This window comes from Erythranthe guttata, chromosome 4 (assembly GCF_056151865.1).
Source record: "Erythranthe guttata isolate IM_541 chromosome 4, IM_541, whole genome shotgun sequence".
In the NCBI taxonomy this organism is placed as follows: domain Eukaryota; kingdom Viridiplantae; phylum Streptophyta; class Magnoliopsida; order Lamiales; family Phrymaceae; genus Erythranthe; species Erythranthe guttata.
Window position 1 is genome coordinate 1,165,984 of NC_142536.1, and position 25,234 is coordinate 1,191,217.

Below are 25,234 nucleotides of genomic sequence, written 5' to 3' on the forward strand. Positions count from 1 at the left end.
TCTATTTAGGGTTTCCAAGAAAGTTGATATATTTAGAGCATTTTATAAATGGTAGGATATAAATATATTAATAAAATAATTAAATATATTTAATTACCTTTAATTTTGGAAAATGATGACATGTTTTTTGATGATTTATTTCCACCAATCAATTTGCCACTTGGGATGAAATTGAGGACATGTCATCAATTGAAATTGACAAATGTCAATCAATTAGCTATGGAATTCAACTTTTATATATTATATATAGATTATATAGATATTATTATATTAAAGCCTCGTTTGGTTTTATGAAACCCAATTATTTATTGAATCGTAAAAGGTATAATAGAAAAACCGTCTAAAAGACAAGATAAGTATGATAATACGATATATTCCTATCGACCCGAGAAGTTACTGGATTTACCAGACATTAAACAAAGTCGAACTATTCTAGTTAATTTGGATTAATCTCCACAATCTAACGAGGCATAAATTTTTAATCAAGAGTCCATAAAATGATAGGAAGCACACCATTAATATATGATTAAAGGCTCCCTCATATATGTATATGTTTAAATTGTTTATTATTGACTAATTGGCTGGAAAGGTTACATAGTCTGGAAGATGCCAAACGGATTGGACAAAAACTTTATATTAATAATGTGTGTTTGTGTGTGTGTGTTACAGTGTGAGAGAGAGAGAGAGAGAGAGAGAGAGTATCATATATGCATATCACTGTCATGACCTTAATTAATTTCACCACCATATATAACAAAGAATTAATTATGTGATCATAAATCACACAAAAAATGATTATTAATTAATTGCCCTCGTTCTCTAAAATACTGCAAATCATCTCTGTCACAAATTAAACAACATGTTAGCTAGCTAGTGTGTATCACTGTGTGTGTGAGAGATAGATAGAGAGAGAGAGAGAGAGAGAGAGAGAGAGAGAGATATAGATACAGTTATATTATATGTACATATAAATATACATGTGTCATATGTGTGTGTTGTTACAACTAACAACTAACAAAGGGAATTAACGACAAGGGTCTAATAAAAGTCTCTTCATTATTAAGTAGTCAGATAATATTAATATTAAATTTGCCAGCTAAAACCTTAACCCAAATGTTTCTCGATCTTATCACACACTCTCTCATAAAACGTACAACAGAGTGGAAACAATTGTCATTGGTAGGCCAAAACATTTACAAATTAATCGTCACTTCATTACAGCCACATAAAAATATTATTTTTTCAAAATAAAAAAATAAAAAATAAATAAATTGAAAACTCTTTTTCCTTGGGCTAATTGGCTGGATCCATTATTATTTAGTACAACATCTCCTCTTGGGCCTGATGGGTATTCTTGTAAATTACCATTTATTCAGCCTTTTGGGCCCCTCAAAGTATTATGTGGGCTTCACTTAAAACGGGAAAAAAGAGAACGAAACGACGTCGGTAGGGAGTTTGATAAAAAGATAAAAGCGACGTCGTTTCAGTGTCCGTTTTGAGGAATTGTTCCCTCACCTCACAAAAATTATCAGTTCCCATTAACAACGTTAACCAGACAAACATGAGCGGCGCGTTGGCCTCAACGTCTCTCTGCAACGGTCGAATTTCTAGATTTTCCCCCAAAAAAACAGTATTATTTTCAGTTCGCAGAAATACTGCATTCATCAATACCCAATTTCCAGTCAGAATTTTGAGAATACGAGCGAGTTCAAATGGGCTAGGCACAAAAACAGAACAAGGGTTTAAAGACGAAGAAGAAGAAGAAGAAGAAGAAGAAGAAACTGAAGAATCGAGCAAGAATTACAGTGGGCCCTCATCTGCTTCTTCTCCTTCACTCGATAAAGATATTAAAAAGGTCGAGTCTTTTTCTCTGCTGTTTGCATTTTTATTTTTATTTTTATTTTTATTTTATTTTTATTGTTCTCATTAGTTAATATCAACTGCCAGTTTGTGTGTTCCGCTGAATTTCGTTGCTTGATTTAGTGTATCATGAATGAACAAATGAACTATTATTGGAATATGCTTTGATTTTATTTCAGTTATTATTTCTAATTAGAGGTAATAAATAAATATTATGAATAAATTGTATAGAGATTATAATTATATCTCATTCCAACAGGTTGTTCAAAAAACAGCAGCAACCTTTGCACCACGAGCTTCGACCGCAACGAAAAATCCAGCTGTACCGGGAAGCGTTCTATACACGGTGTTCGAGGTTCAAGCGTACGCGTCTCTATTAATAGGGGGAGCTCTCTCTTACAATCTCATCTTCCCCTCAAACGAACCCGATATTTGGAGACTAATGGGAATGTGGTCCATTTGGATGTTCAGTAAGCAATTTCTTCCTTCATTTAGTAGAATCTGTTTGGTTCGTTCCGCTTTATATACAATATCGACACACTCTTGCTAATTGTTTCAGCTATTCCTTCACTTCGTGCGCGGGACTGCTCAAAGAACGAGAAAGAAGCACTCAATTATCTATTCATACTTGTTCCGTTAATCAACGTCGTAATCCCGTTTTTCTTGAAATCGTTTGCTGTTGTTTGGTCGGCAGATACCGTTGCCTTCTTCGGAATGTATGCATGGAAGGTATATATTATATATTCATTTGTTTAATAAGTCTTTATCTGCACATATATATATATATATATGTAAAACAACATTTTCTTTGAACGTTTTTTGTACAGCTTGGATGGCTTTCGCAGAAAGAGTGATATTTGTACAAGAACAAGTGTTTTTAATGTGTGACAAATGTTGCTCTGACATAGGAAAGAGGTGGTACATATATATATATATATTCTTGTTGTATTCAAATTTTGTACCTTCAAAGATTTATCCATTCAGTTGTTTTAAATCAAATTTATTTGACAATGTGATTGCATTATTGAACATAATAAAATGTGGATAAAACATCAACAAAAGTATTTCATTTACAGTCATGTTTTTATTAAAAATCCATTATTACATATAGAAGTGTGAACACACTGATCAGTGAAAGCAAAAGATTTTTTCACATGGAAAAAAAACCCGAATCACACACAGCAGAACAACATTGTAGTGGCATATGATTCTCTACATTGAAAGATCAAAGCTCGTCTTTTGCGGGAGGCGTTTGTTGATAGCACTTCTCATCCCAAAATAACGGGAATTTCAATTTTGCAGCACTGTGTGGCATTGACCAATCGTCGTATATAAACCTGAAATCATACACCAAAACTCAATGCTTACATCACGGAAGTAAGTTTAAATTGCACTTATACAACGGGGTCTCTCCGGAACCATAAAAACGCGACGTATAAAAATCAAACAGAGGATCTGCGACAAACTCGCTATGGAGATCAAGACTTGAGTTTTAGAGACAGAAAAATTGCAAGTAGCTGCTTACACTTTCATTGGTGGCCTAGATATGACAACTAGAAATTGTAGATCCTCGTGCTCGTTCGTATTCCAGACCTGTTATATAGACCAGAAATTCGAATACATCAAAAACTCGATACAATCGAAATCATAACCTGCCATAGCCCATCAAGTGCAATGAAACTAAGATGTTTACGGCATGTTTAGGTGTTTGCTTTTTTGTTGACGCCTTCCATATAAAACTTTAGTATCAACATGTGCGACAAATAACGTAAGATGCATGTAAAACATCAATCAAGAAAAGTTAGCAAAGTGTACCCGATGAACATCGTTGACCGGAATGTGGAAGGTGCTGTTTGCAAAAATTGGAAACTCTTGAGGAGTGCCGGGATATTTTAGATGCGAGTTGGAGGCAAGATATAACGTGCCACTGCCCTTTAGAACCACAAACACTTCCTCACACGAATGCCTGTGGATCGGTGTTCCACCTCCTGGAGCAACTGTTTCCAGCCATACTTCAACCTGTCTTAAAGCATGATAATAACCGTAATTATTTAAAGATGACAAAAAAAACAAACAACACAATCGTTTAACAACTCAAGGACGAAAAAAAAAATGCAAAACTAAGGCCTTTCAACGGATTTGCATTTCAAACACAAATGTGATCTATTTGACAAATAGACTGAATTGATTTTAAATGCTGGTTGCTTTTGTTCCGAAAAAGGAAATTATGAGCGGGAAATATAATCACAACCTATTCATAATGAAAGATCAAAAACAACTTTTTTACCTCTTTAAAACCATGCTCGAGTGCACCGGCAACAGTGATATGAGATAAACCGGGAATAGGGAAGCTATCCTGTTTGATCTCACTGATATTCCGAACAATAGGAATCCCTAAATTTCAAATCGCAAAACAAACAAACAACAAGATCACACTCCCTAGTACTTACAAAAGGATAGGTCAAATTGTGGACTTAATTTTCAAGCACACCAACTGTTTGTTAAAATGACTGAAACGGTAATAGCAAAATCCAAAATTGAATTCGAGAACAAACAAATATAAATATTTCGCCAAGAGAAACGAAAAGAAAATAGAAACTAGAAACTAAAGACTTGCCGTCGGTGGCGCAGACAGAACCATCGGCGGCGGCGGCGGCAGCTGAAAGTAGAAGGGCGGCAAACAAAATGAGCATTTCGCAGCCCATAATCCGTGCCTGCAAAAATATCATTGCTTGATTTGTTTGTGCTTCTCTTTTGACTTTTGAATGCTTCTTTGTGCAACTCTGTTAGCTCTCAAATACAGTGTCCTGAAAGGGGAGAAAATGTAATTAACATATATTTGGAGATCTGATTGCAACATATATTAGGATGTGAATAGTAAGATTTCACCTGCTCTTTATTTCATTGGCCCTTTTATTTCGTCATTATTGCTTAAGTGAATGATTAAGAGCCCACAGTGTTTTTATAATTAAAAAGTAATTAAGTTTTAAAAAAATTGCAATTTAACCCCCATGCAATTACAAAAATCCAATTTAATACCTTAAATTTGAAAATGACCTTTTTAAGTTGAGACTTTTAAAGAAAACGCTGGGTATTGTTGTCTTTTCACACGGGTCACAATTCACTACTTTAAATTAAATTGTGTTTGAGTACAAGCATGCATGTATTACAGAGACAAATCTTCTGTAAAAAAAAAGAAAATCATTTCCTTCTCTTCGACAAGCTTCTTCGTTCAGCTTCTTTCTCAGCAACTAGTACATAAAACTCCGCACCAAGCATCTCGTGTGTGTCGAGATTCAAAGACCTACTTAGACTAACGATTTCGGTTACAACTTCAACAGTAATCATAAACCCTAATGTCGACATCACTCGTACAGCGTTGGCTGCCCTGCATATATTCTCCCGAGTATCGAGTGGCGTATAAGTTTCTTCCACTTCTTCATTTTCTTGCTCGGATTTGTTTGGTAGATCCTCTACCATTTCGTCTCTCACTTCAACATGTTCGCCGACCCAAACAAATCCATTGCAACCTAGTATTAAGTCAATTCCGTATTGGTCTAGATGGTGGAAATGCTGCTTACGCTTCTTCACTAGATAAGGAGGGATTGTAAGAAGTTGACCCCTCTTCAGCTGTAATAAAAAATTAAAAAAAAATAAAAAACACAATCGTAAATAAGAAACCAACTATATTAGATGAAAATGGAAAATATTAGTGGTTAATCAAACAACAAAAGAAACAATACCTTTCCATACTTTTGGCTTCTTGCTTGTAGGTGAAGGCAGCCGTCATGCTGGAAACCACGAACTTCGGCCTGAATTCATTTATAGTATATTAGGAACTAAAAAGGGAAAACTCAAGTCGAAGTATATCCTTCGATACTTTTTTAGCATTAAAATGGAGACAGATCATAGTTGTCAATACACTTAAACATTGAAGAACTTACGCAGATAACATCGCTTTCTTCAAATATGCTACGCATGTTGAGTTCATCAACTGCAGTTCTTCGTCTCTGAAAAAGCAAAAAGCACAGGATGAGGCTAGAAATTCAAAAAATGAGTCAGAAAATGACCATCACTGGTTGCAACTAAGGTCAACTATAACCATAAGGGAATTCTACACAATCAAATGAAAGAATGTATCGGCAGGAAAAAGGCTTGACGAACCAGCATATTCTTACTACTAAGAGTCCCAACATATAAGTAAATGATATTAATTTTCTAATTATAACCTCGCATTTCATTCATAGGACAGTCAATTTGCTCCAATTTCAATATTTAATTCAAGAGGTTGATACAATTTCCTTTGTCTTTATTTCTTTAGAAAACATAACAAATACTAGAAAAAATATCATTAAACTGTAATAGCAAAAAAACTAAATTACAACCAATGTCATAAATTTATAACAAGAAAAGGTATTAACAACAATATTTCCAGGCAGCAGAGAGACGAAACTTACAAACATGACCAAAACAAATCAGGCAAAGCCACAAATTTAATATGGAAACCTAGTTCACTACACATGATGTGAACTGAATCATATAACTACTATCATACTCCCACAGATATTTGAACTACAATGACGTAATAAAACAAGACGGTGACTGCCCTCAAATTGTGTATTCATTAAATTGGATGTGTAATAAAATTTTAACTAACACGGATTCAGACCCAACCGTTCACAAGCTTTCACCTCTCAGAATTATCAGAGGAACTAACAGTTAAAACCATAATCATTGAAAGATATACCTGAATACCATCTGGTAGGTTCATTGAAGAAAGCATAAGCACCGCATCTTGGCTGAAGTTGATCTCCAATCTCCACCGCTTCGGTGCAACCTTCACAACAAGTACAAAATATATTACTTCAGAAGTGACCAAAATGAATGGCGCTATGATTTACAATCGTAATATATGCAGATTATCAGAGGATAACTCGAAAACTCAATTGATTACATAAGGACCAATATCACAAAAGTAATCAAATCATCAAAATGAAGAACAAAATAAAATTAATTAAAACCCTCTAACATCATTCAAGCAGCGAAAATATTTCATAACGAATTAAATCAGTAGGGTTAATTATCTTCACCTCAATAACACGGCCGATGATTATATCGCCGATCTCAGGCTTGTATCTAACACACAAAATTAATCAAAGGTTAAAAAATTGAAAATTGAAAAAAAAAATTGGGGAAAAATCAAGAGTTTTTAATTGAAAATAGTGAAACATACCTAGCCCTAAGTGAACGAACATAAACGAGCTTATTCACACGCTCCACCACTCCACAGAGCGTCGCCACCAGACGACCGTCCAGCTCAGTCGTCCCATGGCCCCTACGCCGCCATCAATTGAATCAAAAAATAAGCTCATTTTCTAACAAATTTTTAAAATAAAATAAAATGAGTAGAAAATACTTGAGGATGGCGTCTTCATTGTTGACGGCAATGTCGTCGGCGACTGTGACGGAGGCGTCGGAATTCGACTTCGAGGAGAGAGATTCCAACTTCTCTAAAGCTCTCTCAAGCCTGAGCTTCTGCCCTTTGCTCAATGACAACTGTAATCCTCTCATTGTGCTTACGAAGACGAAGACGAAGAAACGAGCTTTGCAAACCCTTCTAAAACCCTAGTTGCCGATTGGGAAAATTTTGGGAAAGAAAGAAAGCGGGCACTAGTAAAAATATGGGCCGGGTCGATATATATTTGGGCTTTTTACTTGGACTTGTCTTTTCTTTTTTTTTTTGAGTAAAGACTTGTCTTTTCTTTTCTTTTTAATAATAATAATAAACTCCCATTACTTATTGAAATGTTCTGTTCATTTATTATTCCTAAATGGGCTTAGAAAATGATGAGCCCAATAAATAAATCTACAGGCTTGAAACCCAAATCACAGTCCAACAAGAAGTGGTGCACACGCGCGAATTCTTCCCGACAAGATTAAGATTAGTTTAACTGTATTAAATAAGGAATTGGGGCCATTTGATATACACCCCTAGAATGGAAAATATATAGGGATAAGTCCACCCCTAAAATTCTTTTTTTGAGATACACCCCTGGAGGGGCAAAAGTACTATTGTGCCCTTATTTGTAAATTTTAACCAACTACATTCAGCTTTTTCAACTGCATTCAGCATTATTGCTAACTGCACTCCACATTTTTAGACCTGTATTTATCATTTTTTCAGATTTTTTAATAAAAAATTATAAATTTTTATTTTATTATTATTTTTTTATACGTACCCACTTTTTGTATTTTTTAATTTTTTTAATTTTTTATTTTTTAATATTTTTTAATTTTCTATTTTTAATTTTTTTTAATTTTTTTTATTTTTTTTTAATTTTTTTAATTTTTTTAATTTTTTTAATTTTTTAATTTTTTTTTAATTTTTAATTTTTTAAGTTTTTTTTTTATTTTTAATTTACTGTACTGAAATTGACTACACATGACTATAGTATACCACAGTCATGTATAGTTATATATAGCCATGTACTGTTTTTTTACCCCAAAGTTATGGTCGATCGATTATAAAAACCGTTGATTATATATATAAAAAATCATCTATACCAATAAAAAAATTCAAAATTTGATTCTTGATATTATAAATAATTTAATGCCAAACAAAAAAGTGAAAAAAAAGCACAATCATCAAGATCACTATACATCAGAAAAACCACATACCTTGTATATAAATATATATATATAACTACATGGAACTATACATGACTACAGTTATCTATACGACTAAATTTGACTCAAATAGCACTTGTCAACACGAGAACCGCTTGTTTTGAACAACGAACACAATCCACTCCGCAAAAACTTACTACATAGTAGTTCAAACACCAAGACCTGTGAAAACGAAAAAGAGTTGAACAAACAACGAATTTTGCTTCAAATTTAAATGTGCACACACGCACTATCACCTACTGGTATACATAGATACTCCCCACATAACTCATACATGACTACATATAACTACATGACTACATAGTTTGTATATAACTATATATTACTACATGTGACTACACCATATATTAGTGTATGTTACTACACGTGACTATATATTACTATATGTGACTACACCATATATTACTGTATGTTACTACACATGACTATATATGACTACATGTATATGACCACATGTGACTATATACATGTATGTGACTTTATTTGTCCCTTCAAGTACCTGACTTTGTTCTCCAGGCGATACGAGACAGCTTATATTATCAAAATCAAATTACAAACAGAGTATGCTAGTCATTATTCTTCGTATAACCAAAGGTCAAAGATCAAAGCAAGTTGAAGTGGAACACCATAGATAAAATAATAGTTGAAACACACATAAAGTAGTCACCTATTTCATTCTCGACAAATAAAATATCAATATCATATTACCAACAAAATATTCTCATCACGAATCTACATATACTCCCAAGTATAAAAAAAAAAGTAAACAAATCATTTGAGGACCAATAAACAGTGATTCAATATATTAAGAAGCACATTAAAATTCATTACCTTTTCTATGCCTTCAATGGATGAACAGTCAGTTTTGTCGCACCACCACCAGGAACAAGTTACGAGTTTTTTTTATTATATTTCTTGCCACAACAATCGAGTTTTATGTACAAGTCGACTCCTAAAATTAAACTCACAGCTTCACACGAAAAAAAAGAAAAAAAATTAAAACCAAAACTCAAAAAATAACTGCAAAATTCGATGATGGCTGTACAAAAAATACTTTGGTGAACTCAAAAAATACCTGCAAAATTCAAATTACATTACATGAAAAATACAAAAAAGCAATGAAAAACACTTTATTGATAAATTTACTTCGGTGAACTATAGTCACAAGTAGTTATGTGCATTATTGTTACTGCACATTAATAGATATGACTATATGTAGTCAACTATAGTCAGATGTAGTTATGTTCATTCTTGTTACTACATGTGACTATATATGACTACATGTATACGATCACATGTGACTATATATGTATATAAGTAAAATTCATCTACACCACTAAAAAAGTTCCCAGCAGTTTAAGATAATGAATTATGCTCTGTTCTACTTTCCTCAATTGTCGTTGTCGAATGTTGTTGCAACATTCATTATACATTATTAAAAAGAACAGGAATACAACAGACAATTGTAAATAAATAGAAAAGAACCTAAGTGTTGAAAGAATCAAGAAGAAAGTTTCCAATATATCTATGGAAGAACAATTGAATAGTCAATATAATATCATAAATGATGATATTTGAAGTGTTAACACCAGAATGTTTAACAGGACATCAATAGCCAAATTTCTATTAAAAAATAAAAAAAATAAAAAAATTGAAATCAGTGGCCAAAATTCCTATTAAAAATTAAAATTAAAAAATTGAAAAACAAATAACAAATTATTGACTGCAAATCAATTGATTTTTTTTTATCAAGGAACGTAATCCTAATTAAAAAGTTCAGGAACCCTAATTAAAAAGTTCAATCAGTAATATTGTGTACCATTGAATACAGTTCTGTATTCCTCCATATATATATATATATATATATATATATATATATATATATATATATATATATATATATATATATATATATATATATATACACCAGATCTATATATACAAACGGCGGTGGGGAGCAGCGGCTGCAGCAGCGGAGGGAGCAGCGACGGCGGAGAGAGCAGTAGCGGCGGACGACGGCGGAGGAAGCAACGTCGGCGGGAGGCGGTGGAGGGAGCAGCGGCTGTGGGCGGCGCAGATTGGGAAAGGAGCAGAGGTGGTCGTATGAGTGTGGTGGATCGAGAGAGAAGAAGAGAGAGGGAGGAGAGATGTAACGGCTGATGAGTGGGAGAGAAACTAGGGTTTGAAGAATTAAAAGGGTAAAACAGGTATTTTAAGTTGTTCAGGGATCTCACTAATTAAAATTATAATTTGGATTTTTAACTAGATAAGAAAAATACATAGGACCTATACCTATATATTTCTAAAATTAGGGGGTTATCCCTCATTTCCCTAAGGAATTAATACAAATAAATTTGACTATTAAACTTTATCTCCTACCGACGACTGAAACAAAAAAGGAAATGTCCCAGAAACCCTAGACCTGAAATCCTTCAATCCAGCCATGAATTTCTTCAAATCAATACTATCTGACGTTCCGGATCCTCCCAAACCCGGTGATCTGAACGAATCCGACCCGAATTCCCTCCTGAAACAGCAGCCTCGCGACGACGATGATGGTGATTCGAGCGATGCGTCTGATAGTGATCCAGCAAATGGATGGAGTTTCGGGGACTTGATCAAAACATTCGCGGTTCGTTCGGAATCGGTTATCGAAACGTACCGTAGGGATCTAACGGAGTTCGGGTCGGGTCTCAAGAAAGAAACTGAGATATTCCGTGAAACCGCGAGCCGCGCCGTGAAGGATCTCCCGGCTTCGATCGAAGCCGGCGCGTCGGCTGCACAGGGCGCGCTGGATGGAGTGCTGAAATCGACGGCCCAGATCATTTCAAAAGAGTCCCTAGGGTTTGGGTCCGATGGGGAACCTGAGACTCCAGACACTAACCGGAGCATGAATTCGGGTCGGTATAGCTGGTTCGAGTCTCAGCTGAGCGCAATTCAGAGCGATGTGAATACATTCTGCGAAGAGCCGGAGGATGTCGAAGATTATATGAAGTGGAAAACAGGGTTTGAGTTGGAGGAAAATAGGGATGAAATCGACGGTGTGATTGAGAAAAATGGAACTTTGGAGGGTATTTATAGAAGGGTTGTTCCTAGTGCCGTCGATCACGAGACTTTCTGGTGTAGGTATTTTTATAGAGTGGACAAGCTCAAGCTGCAAGAGAGTGTTAGGGCGAAGCTTGTGAAGCGGGCAATTTCTGTTGATGATGAAGAGGAGTTGTCGTGGGATTTCGATGATGATGAAGGGGATAGTAGTGAGGGGGATCGAGCGGGTGTTCTAAAGGTGAAAGGAGATGGAGATAATGTAGCAAGTGATCAAGATTTGAATCCTGTTTTGAAACAAGAGGGTATGAAGAGTGGATCGCCACATGAGAAAGACAATGTCGACGCAAATGTCGGTGAAAAGAGTGTTGTGGATGTGTCTTTGGGCGAGAATGAAGTGAAATCAGAAGATCGTATGAAAGAGAATAGTGTTGAGAAGGTGGAATCCGAAGGAAGTGTGGAAGGGAAAAATGACGAGAAGGTGAAATCTGAAGAAAGTGTGGAAGAGAAGAATGACGAGAAGGTGAAATCCGAAGGAATTGATACGGAAGGGAAGAATGAGGAGAAAGTGAGTGTGGAGGAGAAGGGTGAATCTGGTAAACAAGTTGATGCTTCTAAAGTTGACCAGTCGAAGGCGGCGGAGGAGGAATTGGGGTGGGATGAAATTGAAGACACTGGTAGTGGTGATGAGAAAAAAATATCTGCTACTTCCGATGGCAATAGCCCGAGCAGAGGCGAGTTGCGGAAAAGGATGAGTGCTGCTGAAGATGATGATGATTTGAATTGGGATATTGAAGAAGATGACGAGCCAGTGAAAGCTTGATTGATGGGGGATCGATGTTTATTCGTAACTGTAATTAATATCAAGTGCTGCAGTGCACTTTACTTCATAAACGGCAGAGGTCAACGTAATGGCTTCTCACCAAGTAAATATGGATACGCTACACCGATTAATTTCATTTCATTCTTTGTTATTTTGTTCGTTCGTCTTTCTTCCTGGCCAAATTGAGGAATTTATTACCTCTTTTCTTTGTGTGGCAAAGCTCCGCTTCATATTTGGCTCGGACCGGAGACATTTTACAGGTAATTAAATGTTGAAACTGTTTCAGTTTTCAATTCTGAGTTTTGTGCAACCATTTTGTTTCTACAAAAGCAGATCTTTGATTAATGCTTACTGAACCTCGATAATAACTTCATATTTTCAGATATATATATACTTTCTAAGTACAGTTTCCAATTTAACATTGGCAACTATATATATATATATATATATATATATATATATATATATATATATATATATATATATATTTTGAACAGTAATATTGTCAAACGAACCACAACCCTTTAACTTCATCATTAGAAAAAAGAAGAAAAAAAGAAAGTCAATACAGGACCAAACCACAAACCTCTACCTAACTAGAAAGCACAAACCTTTTTTCAGCACCTGACTCCAACTTACATTAGAAAACTCCGAAAGATTGCTGACAAAAACACAAACTTACAGACAAAAGATCTCTAAGGGCTATTAACCCCTGAATCAGAAACTATCTCAGTGGTGGCTTTACGCGTGTCAGACGAGGAAGGCAGAGCAAGAAACCTCCCTCTCTGAGCGCGTGGTGGAAGATGCTTTGCGTGATGCTTTCTTGTTCCACCATTCCACGGCAAGAAAACACCTGTACCACCACGGGGCATCCTTCTAGGGGCCACCATCATAGGACGCACGGGGGCCAACATTACCATTGGGGCCCGCACGAGACCCCATTTGGGGATCATATTCATCGGCTTGTAATTGTTCGGCATATTATTGTACGGTGTAGGAACACCAGGTTGCCATAGGGTCATTGATGTAGACATAGGAGCTATTATCTCCGATGGAATATTCCTTTCCACCTCTACCTCTGAACGGACTCTGAAGAAGCTAATGCTAACCCTCTTATTTGGTGATGAACACATTACGTGCCTTGCTGTATCAGAACTATGCCCCCTCATGACTAATAGAGACCTGTGAAATTTTATTTGATTAAATTGCTGAATATTCAATACGTGTCTTTTTTTTTCCTCGTTTAGATGCATTGAAATGGCTAACTAAGGTACCATACCCTTCCTTGGGAGAAACCATGAAAGGCCCTCTGTAATTTCCTTCACCGTCGCTTACAAGCATGCGGCCAAAAGCCATTACAGAATCGGAAAGGAGGATAGTTGACATAGGCTGCTCCAAGTGAGGTGGTTTCAGAAATGGCTGAGAATATTCTCCCTACATGATCAACATCGATTTGCTTCATATTTTTGCTAGCATGGGATTGTGAAGTAGAAATGAAGAATTCAATTGCATTGTTAAGTAAAACAAAGAGGGGTAACCACGATAATATATACCTCGTCGAAAAAGTTAATGATGCAGCTGTTTGGTCTCCTGTTTTCTGGAAGCAAGCGCCATTGAACGAGGTGTTCGATTACACCTTGGAGAAGAGCGGGTATTGGCTCAATATGTCCTATAATAAGATTAAACATGTTGTCAAAAAGAAAAGAAAGCAACAGTAGCAAACTTTCTGCTGAATACGAGTCAATCAAAACATTAATTAAAAAAATAAAAATAAAATTGCCATACGTCTTTCTTCATCTTTTATCTGCCCGAAAATGGGAACACCAAGCTGGATCAACTCTCTCTTATTTCCTTTCATCTGTTGATTATACAAAATGAACGTCTCCCCTGAAATAAATCGGCAACACAAGATTAGACCTATGCAAGAAAGCTTTGACCTTGCAAATTACATCGTAGCAAGTAAAGTTTATCGGATGAACGTCTGTTGATTCTATATCTTATATTCTTTTTATTTAACCAAAAAAAAGAAGTTAATAGCATGTTGCCCTATCTTCTAACCCGTAAATGACAGTACTTAATCTTTAAAATAAAAACGAATGCCCAGACCTGCTCGAACAAACCTATAGAAGATGGTCCTTTACAATCTCATAACATCTGCCCCCAAAAAGAAAGTTAGTGTTTTTTTTTTTAACATAAAAGCATCACGGATCACAGAATCCACCTGAGAGATCGCCACTCTGGCCAGCAACTCGTAATTCGTTCACAAAGTCGTTCAATTTCGACATCTCAACATCGGTGAATATGTTTTCGTGTATCTTGAGACCTCTAACAACATTCACCTACAAGTCATAGTAATAATACCCATCAAAGATCATATTTTTATTTTTCACAACGAAACTCGAAAATAGTAGTCAAGAAAAAGTTTCTTAGTATACCATGTGCCCTTTCAGCGGCTCCTTTGCTACAAACCCTTTCGTTGTCTTGATTTGAGCACGACGCGCCTCACATTGTTCGTGATTGGAACATATGTCTACATGTTCTGAAAAGGGCTGCACTTCTTGAGATCCTGTTGTACATTGAACAGTCAATATAACATTTCAAAAAATATTGCAAATAACGAAGATACTATTGCCTTGTATTCGACAAATTGGTGACTCATGTCTGTACTCCTTTACCATCATCAAGACATTCTACACTCAATAGTAATTAACTTGTAATCAGCCTTATCGGATAACTTAATCCCCATTTACGGCATATATAAATTTTGCATCTTTAAATTTTTTTTTTATATTTTAAATAAAGAAACACATTTCCCACTTGCCCTAGAATGCATGCAATAAAAAAACGATGACAGGCTGACAGCAAGTGCTGCTTAGGTTCAGTGTTCAGTGTTCAGTGATGGACCATTTATTTATCTTGGGACTAACGAATGAATCTAGGTTTGATTATTTCTTCTGTCCTCCTCCACAAATAGGTCAATAGAACCTCATTTATTTCTCTATATTTAAAAACTTATATCTTTATAAAGTACATTTTGCAAATTGCAGTCTGAGAATAAAAGAAATGGACAAAATTTAACATCATTTCCCTTTCACTACCGTTTGAAAACATTCTCAGCTTTTCACTAACAACAAAAAGATACCAAGGCACCAATTTGCTGTACCGAGTTCCACTCACATACCAAGACAAAACAGAAAAGCCGCTCCCCACCACCTTTCATCGAGCACTAAATCGGCATGGTTTTAAAATCTTTTTACTAAATAAATTTATTCGGATCTTCCTTTTCATAATCATCGCCATACAGAAATCTTTTTTTACGGATATTCTATTTAAAACAAAATACTATTTTTTTTCTAATTTCAGAAAAATGTTTCAAAATAAAATAAAATAATTGCCGAAAATTAAAATCGAATTTCTACTTATAGAATTGAATTTTGACAGTAAGCTTTTTTAAATAAACAATTTTACTGTCATTTTGGATTTTGCCTAATTCGTAATTGAGTTGACACAAACAGGTCAAACGAGTTGAAGAGTCCGAGTTTCAACTATTATACCAAGACCGAGGAATACAACAAACAACATAGGGATCCGAATATCCCATTGGGGAGAGACACAAGAGAGAGAGAGAGAGAGAGATGTGGGGCAAGGCACATGGAGAAAAAGGCAAAGAGACGCAGCCATGCCGTCCGTCAAAGATCAACGGCTGAGACCACACGCCGCCCATCAAATAAAGTCAAAAGAAAGATATTAATTTAGACGATTTTAATGGAACCTCACACATTTCCAGGTGGACCTGCCCCTCCCCTTAATAATTAATGATCGAAAAATTTGCTGTTCCATAAACAAATAATTTTCGTTTGGCTTACACTGTGTTCACGCCCCCTCAACAAACTTTTTTCCTTTTCCCCATCTTGATTTTCTAAAACTGTCCATCAAATCCTCGGGGAAATACCAACCGCTATTTATTATAAACAATTAGTGACAAATATTATAATAAAAAATTCATAATTATATTAATTATAAATCCACCCCAAAATAATATGTAAATAAAGGTAGTGGAGCTTAGATTTGAAATTAAACTAGGCCTAATAACAGAGACATTAGGTACTGATTCCTTTTTGGTTTGAAATCGAAATTGAACAAAAAATGTGGACTATAGACAAACACATGCCCACCGCTGAAAATTCTAGATTCGTTCATAAATGCATTGTTGATAACAGTCTTAATCATTTAATCAAATTTCACACAGGAAGAAGAAGGAACCAGAATCCACTGTCACGGAATTCAACATTAAGATTAAACAGTAAGAAATGTATTTCATAAAATTAATTAATTTTCAGTTACTGGTTTAGCATTATTTAGAACAGAGTTGTGGATGTTTGGATCAAAATTAAGGAGTAGAAATTATAAAATTAAATTACTAAAAATCATAGGTATGAAGATTTTGTTAATGAAAATGATCGGAATGTGATTAAATTACCTGTGTCAGTGATATCGGACGTCAAATCTTCATCCACCACCTCACCTCCGCCGTTATCGTTACTCTCCAGAGAGGTTTCCAGATTCGTCGTCTCACTCTGTTTCTCTTTGTGATTAATTTCCACGGTACAACAGCCACCGTTAGCCACCACCTGATCAATCTTCTTCGCGTCCACGTGGCTGTTCTCCGCGCTCTTCTTCTCCGAGACTTTTTTGAGCTCCAGCGACACGTCAGCAATCGAGCAGTATCTCTGCATCTGGAGAATCGGGATCCAATTCAACCTACGCCGGTGAATTGCCGCGAAGGCCGATTCGTACGCCGCCGCGCCGTCGTCGAGCTGCGTCAGGTGTCCGCAGAGCGCATCGATGATTGCGTTGGCCGCCGCGAACTCGCCGCGAAACCAGGCGAGGATTGCGTCCTTGGCGAACGCCTCCGATGCAGGCGTCATCATCGGAACCTGAGGCTGCTGCTGCTGAAGCTGCACCGCCGCGGGAACGAACGTCGGCTTCACAGCAACCCGATCTCCCTGAGGCAACACGCACGCCGCCGGCGGCATTCCGAACACTCCGGTTAGCGTAATTCTCAGGCGAAAAACAAGGAAACTTTTCCTCCGACTTTTTGAACGCGATTTTGAAATGGTAAATTCAGTATCGAATGATTCGTTACGTGTCAGCCTGTAAATCGGTGTAGACTGCAGATTAATAGAGATTTTCACTCTGAAATGTGTTTTTAGAGAGCGGAAAAAAGGTGGTGATGAAAGCGAGGGTTTGGGCCTTTGCTGGGTTTAGGTGGATTTTATATGGCTTCGCCGAGGCCTTGTGGAAATGTCCGTACCCGTGGGGGCGCGTTTGCTGACTTGGCAAAAAATAATATTAAAATATTTTTATGTATTTATTTTATATTAAAAAGGTGGCAATATCAAGAAAATATGCTAAATCAATAAATCATTTATTTTATTTCATGTGGAAGGAAAAGTAAATAATTTTAATTCCAAATTTAATCAACTATCCATTCTTTAGATTCTAATATATGGCCATTCTTTAGAATCGTCGTTCTCAATAAATAAATAATAAAAAAATAAATGTATATTTGGCCCCAAATAAATTAGAAAAAAATGATTTTAGAAGGGGCAATTATGGTTTATAAGACTGCAGTTGGGACACAATGATTAATGGTTATTATGGAATAGGTAAAGACAAATCAAATCAATTTAATTAATTCGGAATCCAGACTGTAAGATTACATCTAACATGTTATCTTAGTTAATCTAATATTTATCGACCAAGCATCTACAAGATTTTATATTTATTATTTTTATATTACTTTACCTAATAAATCACGTAATTCATTATTTTTTTAAAATTAATCCCATTTTCATACATTTTAATTGAATTCATTATCATCTTGATTTTGAAGTAAAGGAAAAAAAAAAAGTATTTAAAAAGTAGTCAACATGCACCTAAAAGTACACCGGAGATAAATTTAAATTATGTCATTTTCAGGCGGAGGAATCCTGAAATTAATTTCAAAGCAATTCGAATTAAATTAGTTTTTATCTCATAGTTGACATTTGTGTCACTTATTAGCCTTTCGTTTATAATAAAATAAAATAAAATAAAAAAACCTGAAGTTGTAAATCCAATGTTTACAAACACAAAAAAAAAAAACAAAATTAAATTTAGAATAGTAAAAAAAAAATCATTTGTAGAATAAATAATTCCCAATTGATTAAAATTTGTTTTTAGAATAATTTTATTTATTTATTATTTTTATTTTGATTGCATAGGTTAATGGAAGGGGCCCACTGGGCCAGGTGGGTTGGGGTTAGGTATGTTTGTGGCCACCAAAGAGGCGCATAGCGTTGCGCACATGTAGACGATTCCATACCGCACCAACATTGGCTTATATTTAAACTACCCACTTGCAAATCGAGCCGGCTTAGACCCATCTTTCGGCTCGGCTTTTCTCTATTAGCGCGCTGCTTTGTTCCATAACCGCTGTTTTATTTCCTACTTAAATGTAAAAGTGGAATTTGTGAATTTTATTTTATTTTTCTTTCTAAAAAAGGCTTGTTACTAAAGTAAGTTGCTAAGAAAGTAACTTTATTAAGAGAATTTGTTCCAAGCTATTCTCCACCAATTATTGGAATTAACAAGAATCTTGCTACTTATTTATGAATGGTAAAGTACATTTAATTACTTTTTAATGTTTTTATTTAAATAACTTTGAAGTATAACTTTTTAACTATGTTCTAAAGGTTCCCAACAAATTTTATAGTAGCCCAAGTAGTTTAATAAAGGAATAATAATTAAACAATTTCAAGATATACTTTTCTAACTTATGTACATAATTTTTATCAAGAAAAAACTTATATACATAATTGATATTATAAATTCGATTTTCTAATTATTTTTGCTTAACTTTATATTCATTAATTATGTATTGGTAATTAATTTATTTTAAATATCATGCTTTGCCTTTAAAATACCTTTTCTTAACGTTTAAAAGTTAAATTTCACAAAGGCTAAAGATAATTGTTCCCTAAAGTAAAATATTACTAATATTATTTGCCATGCAACGAATAATTGAAAAAGATTCCATATCAACAAGTAATATAATATAACAATTAAATTTACTCATTTAAAATATAACTTTTAAACACTTGAGATTAAAATAATGTAAAGTGTTTTCCTTATCTTTTAAATATTTAAAAAGGAAATGAACAGCTTAAAACCTTATAAAAATGAATTGTATTAAATGACAACAAAATTAACAGCGGCTAAGTGTAGCCGAATTATAGGACAAGCCCAAGCCGACTGAAGCTGTATGCGTTATTCCGTTTCCTCTTTTACGAATAAAGTCAACAATATTGCACATGAAGGCCGCTAACTCAAAAGTTTTACTATATAAACCCCACACTTTTTTTTCTTTCATTAAAAAGGAACAATCATCCAAATATACACTTGATGAATCCAATTACGAATATATCATAATTATTTATGTATTATACATAAATAAATAAAATGCATATTGAATATGTGTAGATGAATAATAGATCTTTAAATGATGCACATTTCATTAGGCACCCACCCGACAGAGGTGAAACCAATATTTGTTTATAGGGGTTCAGAAAAGCAAAATTGGAAGTTTGAGAGATGCAATTTAGCCGATAAATTAATCAGTTGAGGGAAAGTATGTTCGTTAAAAAATCACGATATTTATTTTTATTTTTATTTTCAAAATTTATTATTTTCTTTAATTACCATACACTATTTATTGGATTTAATGAGTTGATTCATTATTCGGATAGTGATTCCCATTTATCCATCCATCCATTGTCTATTAGTAACTTTATATATTCACTTTTAGGGGTGATTTCAACGGTGGAGATTAAATAGTGTTTTTTGAAAAGAGCCATTGACCATCCAAATTTAATTGATGAGATGTTTCTTATTTTTGTAGCCTTCTCTAGTTAATAATAGAAAAGCATATATACATTGATGTACACTAGTGGTTTCATCACCTCCACTAAAATATATGTTACAAGATAAATTTATTAATATTCCTTTTCTTTTTTATTTCATTTTTAATATTATATTTTGTTATTGTGTACTATTTATATGTCAAAAAAAAAAAATTGATCCTGTGAACAACTAGAAGTTGACTCAAACTCGAATATTCAGAAAGCTCGAATTTGTGAACTCGAGTTTGAGGTTTATTCAAATTAGCTCGTGAAATTGATATTTGTCAGCATCAACGTCACTACTCGAAATGTCAATATTTGAGTAGGAATTGGTCTCTATAAACATACTTAAATAGAAATGAGATGACGCATACAATTTTGTTTTTCTAAACTATTGACTCAATAAATTTTGTAATTGAGCAGTTGGCTAAGGTGAGAAAAGTAGGCAATAATCAAAGTTTATGGCATGTAAGGTATGATTTGGCTTTTTCTTTATACAAATAAATTGGCACTTTTTCCATCTTTTGAACCAACTCTTTTGTGTTTGTGACAATCCATGTTACACGAGTCTCTCAACTTGTTGTCTCTATCAAATTTCCACCAAATTCGTTTTTAGAACAAACATTAACGTAACGACGAAATTAGGGCACGTTAAGTTTGAGTCACACACACACGTCGCGTTTCATACCTTTTTAAAAGCTTTTTGAAAGTGATTATAAGCTTTTTTTGCTTATAATCTATTTTCATGTGTTTGCAAAATCAACTTTTGTTTTTGCTTCTCTTAAAATAATCTGTTTTAATTTAAGCTATATTTTTAAAAGCACTCCTAGCCCTGTTTATCTATTTAAGTTCATTTTCCGAAATATTTGCAAACACCCGCAACTTTTAGAAATAAGCACTTAAAACTGACTTAACTCACAATCACTTACTTTTGTTTATAAATAATCATTTGCAAACACCAATTTAGTATCATAAGTTATGGATGACGATTTGGCCATCCCCAAAAGTAGCACATATTTCCTGCCTCGAGAAAAATATGGGGTATGTATATAAGAATGCAAAACTTTAAATTGAGTGTGGGGCGGGGATGGATTTTGCTGTACCCGCCCGGTAACCCGTTCCGTAAATTAACTTCGAGATATTGATGGACTAACAGCTTATTTTTAAAACCTTTATTTTATTTTTAGATTATTGTTCAGACATTAGAAATTGAATAATATATTGATTTTGATACACAATTGACACCCCTTATATTATATTATTTTTTGGGATAAGAATCAAATTTGTGCAGATTCCAACACATAACATGTATTTATGCAGATTCAAATACGTGCAAAGCACCACAAATCAATGCTTGCACAAAAAAAAAATATTAAAATAGAAAATAAACTAAAATAGTAAAACTAATGACGAAATTGATAAAAGGGATAAGTGTAGGGGTCACTTTGCAAACTGATCTATTTCATGAAAATCTTTTGGAGTGTTTCACGGGTTCCTAAATGACTATTCAACCAAACACTACTTTAACCTAGACACGGCCCCGGGTCGGGTCGGTCCGGGTCCGGGTCGGGCCCGCCGGGTCCGGGTCCGAGTTTTGGAGGACCCGAAACCGACCCGCGGGGAGGCGGGTCCGGGTCCGGGGCGGGTCCACTCGGGTCCACCCGGGTCCGGGTCGGTTCCGGGTCGGGCCGGGTCTGAACCGGATTTTGAAATTTTTTCCAAAATATGCTTCAAATGGGGTTCGAACCTTATTTTTTTCCTCATAAGTTTCACGTGGGAATAAATCAATTTTTATTTATTTATTTATTTATTCCCAATTAAATTTTATTCAGTCGCATACTACTAAGTAAAATTAAATTAACAAAGAAAAAATTAAAAAGCAAATTTAAATGTGATCTACTAGATAGATTAAGCTCAGCTCAGCTCAATTAGGGATTAAAAAATGGGGCAAAATTTAATGTGATCCCTATTATTAGCCAATCAGAATTTAATTATATTAATTAAAAATTGAAACTAAACATTAATTAATTGCTGTGACCTCTGAAAGATAATTTACCTGAACAAAATGTCTCTTGCAACCCGGAAGAGAAAGAACAATTTTCATGGGTCGATGATTATTATTATTATTATTATTATTATTACTAATATGCATTCTGTTTCATGTACGAGATAACATTTAAAAATTAATTTTTTTAATTATTTTAATACATGACAATAACAATTATAAATAGGGGACATGGGAAATTGGTAAATAAAATTAGTAAATAAAAAAGGATTCCACATGTACGAATTATTATTTCTTTTAGCAAGGGGCATTGAAATCTAATGAACAATACATATATATATATATATATATATATATATATATATATATATATATATATATAATTAATCAAGAAAAAAATAAATTAGAAAACGTTAACCCCGAAATAATATTTAAATAATTAAAGCAAATGCATTTTTGTTTCTTCGCTAAAATCAAGAGACGGAGGTAAAGATATTACAAAGTATGGAGTATGTAAGCATCAAATACTCGACTTCGTAACAAGTACGATTTTTTACTTGTTTGAATTAAATTTATTTATTAATGGGATCTTCCGACAGCAGCATTAATATTGACAATCAAGAATCATTTCAATTAATATTTTATATACATTATTGATCCATCGAATCAATTAAGAGCATGTTTCCATCTCACTCTCTTCCATTTTATTTATATATATAATATTCATTCAAAGGTGTTGTTACTCTTCAAGAACCCTGAAGACACCATTAAACACACACACACACACACACACACACTAATATATATATATATATAAAATATGTGTATGTATATTAATTCTTACTTAGTTGACATCTGAGGGAGTATGGTGGCAAATAAAAAAAAGTCAACTGTAGCTAAGATGAATAATTGCATGCGGGCATGATCCAAAAAATAAACCAGCACACACATATATATACATATTGCAAGTTGACATGTAAAAGATAATTCAAATTATTGTCACTTGACCTTTGCCGCTATATTTCATTCGACGTTTGTAATTAACCATCTGTCACTACCTATTTTCTAGAGAGAGAAAATTAAATTATTCAAATGTATTATTTGTTTATATATATGTTTAATCACAATTATTATTGTTTTTTTATGGATTTAAATAAAGTTAAAGATGATAGGGATAGATACATACAATGTAATTATATATGTTAAGAAGAAAGTGCACTCGTGGTGAAGCTCGTCATCGATGATCAACACTTTGATAGTGATTCATCTTAAACTTGAAAACGATCTTTTTTTTTTCAATTTTGATTGAAACGGAATCTTCTATATGAAGAACTCAAGATTCCTTAAGAACTAAATTTGACTGAGTCTTAGAAGGTGTTTGGCTAAGCTTGTTCTTAAAAATAGTTTGTAAGATGTTTAAGAGCTTATAAGTTCTTCTAAATTATTTGATAATTTAAAAAAAATCTTTAAAATTCAAAAAATAAGTTGTTAAAGAGCAAATAAGATTTTTTTTAAAGAAAATACCGCTACCTCATCTTTTTATTTAAAATTTTACAATGAATAAAAATAGCTTATCAGCTTTTAAAATAACTTATCAAGTTTATAAACTTAAAATAAGCTTAACCAAACGGGCCACTAGTAAGCTTTACTCTAATCCAAGTGGGCTGATTAAGAACTAGGCCCAAACCATGTCCTGAAATTTAGAAGCAAAGCCCATTACTCGATTTTGTAATTTAAAAAAAAAAGAAAAATAGGAAATTTCATTCAAACTAATTTACATTGTTTCAAGATTTATTAAAGTACATAAACAATTACAATAACACACATGCATCCAGCAAAAATCACTTCAAACTTCAAAAGTTTTATTTTCATGCAAACATTCTTGATTGAGCTTCTTAATTTGAAGCCCCTTTATCCGTCTTCGACGTTTGTCGTTGTCATTGTTGTTGTCGTTCTGATCTTAAACTTTGCTCGATTAATGTAACTCGAGACCTTATCGTTAAAACTGTCTCTTCTCGTGGCACTTTTTCGACCACCAACATTTGATGCACTACTCTTCATCTTGTCCTTAACTCGTGTGATGTAATCAGAAAACTTGTCGTCGTTGGCTTTAGTTCGTTCCGTTTTCTTAACTTGATCGTGTTTGTTATGATCACCGCCAAGAATCGCCACTTCTTTTGTAGCAAAATTTGGCGATGAGAAAAACGTAACGTTCTTGGCCTTGTTGTGAGCAGAAACGTTAGTCGGAGAAGAAGAAGAAGAATGTTCGAAGTTGACGGGGATTGTTTCGGTGATTAGGATAGGGTGGTGATCAATAATATGAGGTGGTTTGGTTGATCTGATAGGATTGATAGAGACTGCTCTGTATATTTTCTTGCACACACCTTCAGAAGTTGTGCTGCTGTTCTGTTTTTTTGCCATTGCTGCTGATTTTTGAAGTTTAGGTGCTGTGAAAAATTATATGGATTTTCTTCGTTATTTAATGACGGGGGATTAAGGACTATTTAGCTCCTTAATCACGAGGTTTTCGTGTGCTATTTTTTTCGTTTGAATAAACTTTAGGAGGGGAATTTTCACCTAAAAAAATTATTCTCAATAGACTAAGTAGAGATTCTTGAAAGACTTTCTTGCACCATTTAAAACTAAAATGCTTTACACCATTTAATTTTTCTAAGTCAGGAATCAGATTCTAGTTGTGAACCAATGAGTTTTACTTGTGGAATTGAAGTAATCATCACTGGTTCCAGGTCACATTACCAATTAGAAAGTGGAGTGGTATTGAACAAAAATGCAGCAATTATGTGCTTCAAATTATCATGTCAGCTGAAAGATTTAATCATAGTTTAGCATCAGATTCCTCTTTTATTTATTTTT

General features: G+C 34.2%; 5 protein-coding genes and 1 long non-coding RNA gene across 7 annotated transcripts; 2 read left to right on the plus strand and 4 right to left on the minus strand.

Moving 5' to 3' along the window:
- The first annotated feature begins 1,478 nt into the window (after positions 1-1,478).
- RPH1 (resistance to phytophthora 1) lies at positions 1,479-2,921 on the plus strand. Its single transcript, XM_012977266.2, has 4 exons — positions 1,479-1,855; positions 2,120-2,330; positions 2,420-2,589; positions 2,688-2,921. Exons 1-4 carry the CDS (start codon positions 1,562-1,564, stop codon positions 2,712-2,714), a joined length of 702 nt encoding a protein of 233 aa, XP_012832720.2. The 5' UTR covers positions 1,479-1,561; the 3' UTR covers positions 2,715-2,921.
- On the minus strand, positions 2,913-4,801 carry ABP1 (endoplasmic reticulum auxin binding protein 1). 2 transcript variants are annotated; one of them, XM_088816222.1, is made up of 6 exons: positions 4,750-4,801; positions 4,478-4,667; positions 4,148-4,254; positions 3,676-3,879; positions 3,386-3,453; positions 2,913-3,197 (listed from the first exon to the last, which is right to left on the minus strand). In XM_088816222.1, exons 2-6 carry the CDS (start codon positions 4,587-4,589, stop codon positions 3,086-3,088), a joined length of 603 nt encoding a protein of 200 aa, XP_088672348.1. In that variant the 5' UTR covers positions 4,590-4,667; positions 4,750-4,801; the 3' UTR covers positions 2,913-3,085. The 2 variants fall into 2 exon arrangements, with proteins under 2 accessions (XP_088672348.1, XP_012832713.2); XM_012977259.2 differs by lacking the exon at positions 4,750-4,801 and having other exon boundaries at positions 4,478-4,725.
- Positions 4,802-4,954: 153 nt separating this feature from the next.
- RRP4 (ribosomal RNA processing 4) lies at positions 4,955-7,527 on the minus strand. Its single transcript, XM_012977252.2, has 7 exons — positions 7,277-7,527; positions 7,094-7,195; positions 6,951-6,996; positions 6,608-6,697; positions 5,805-5,870; positions 5,604-5,672; positions 4,955-5,490 (listed from the first exon to the last, which is right to left on the minus strand). Exons 1-7 carry the CDS (start codon positions 7,429-7,431, stop codon positions 5,062-5,064), a joined length of 957 nt encoding a protein of 318 aa, XP_012832706.2. The 5' UTR covers positions 7,432-7,527; the 3' UTR covers positions 4,955-5,061.
- Positions 7,528-8,275: 748 nt separating this feature from the next.
- On the minus strand, positions 8,276-10,523 carry LOC148770872 (uncharacterized). Its single transcript, XR_016030667.1, has 3 exons — positions 10,475-10,523; positions 9,379-9,517; positions 8,276-8,709 (listed from the first exon to the last, which is right to left on the minus strand). It is a non-coding gene; the product is annotated as an uncharacterized LOC148770872 (long non-coding RNA).
- Positions 10,524-10,888: 365 nt separating this feature from the next.
- Positions 10,889-12,705, plus strand: LOC105953570 (BSD domain-containing protein). Its single transcript, XM_012977247.2, has one exon. It carries the CDS (start codon positions 10,991-10,993, stop codon positions 12,410-12,412), a length of 1,422 nt encoding a protein of 473 aa, XP_012832701.2. The 5' UTR covers positions 10,889-10,990; the 3' UTR covers positions 12,413-12,705.
- A 209-nt stretch (positions 12,706-12,914) lies between these two features.
- LOC105953560 (hypothetical protein) lies at positions 12,915-17,890 on the minus strand. The gene is made up of 7 exons (XM_012977239.2): positions 16,893-17,890; positions 14,848-14,978; positions 14,634-14,751; positions 14,198-14,299; positions 13,966-14,081; positions 13,692-13,846; positions 12,915-13,594 (listed from the first exon to the last, which is right to left on the minus strand). Exons 1-7 carry the CDS (start codon positions 17,446-17,448, stop codon positions 13,108-13,110), a joined length of 1,665 nt encoding a protein of 554 aa, XP_012832693.2. The 5' UTR covers positions 17,449-17,890; the 3' UTR covers positions 12,915-13,107.
- Positions 17,891-25,234: the final 7,344 nt, after the last annotated feature.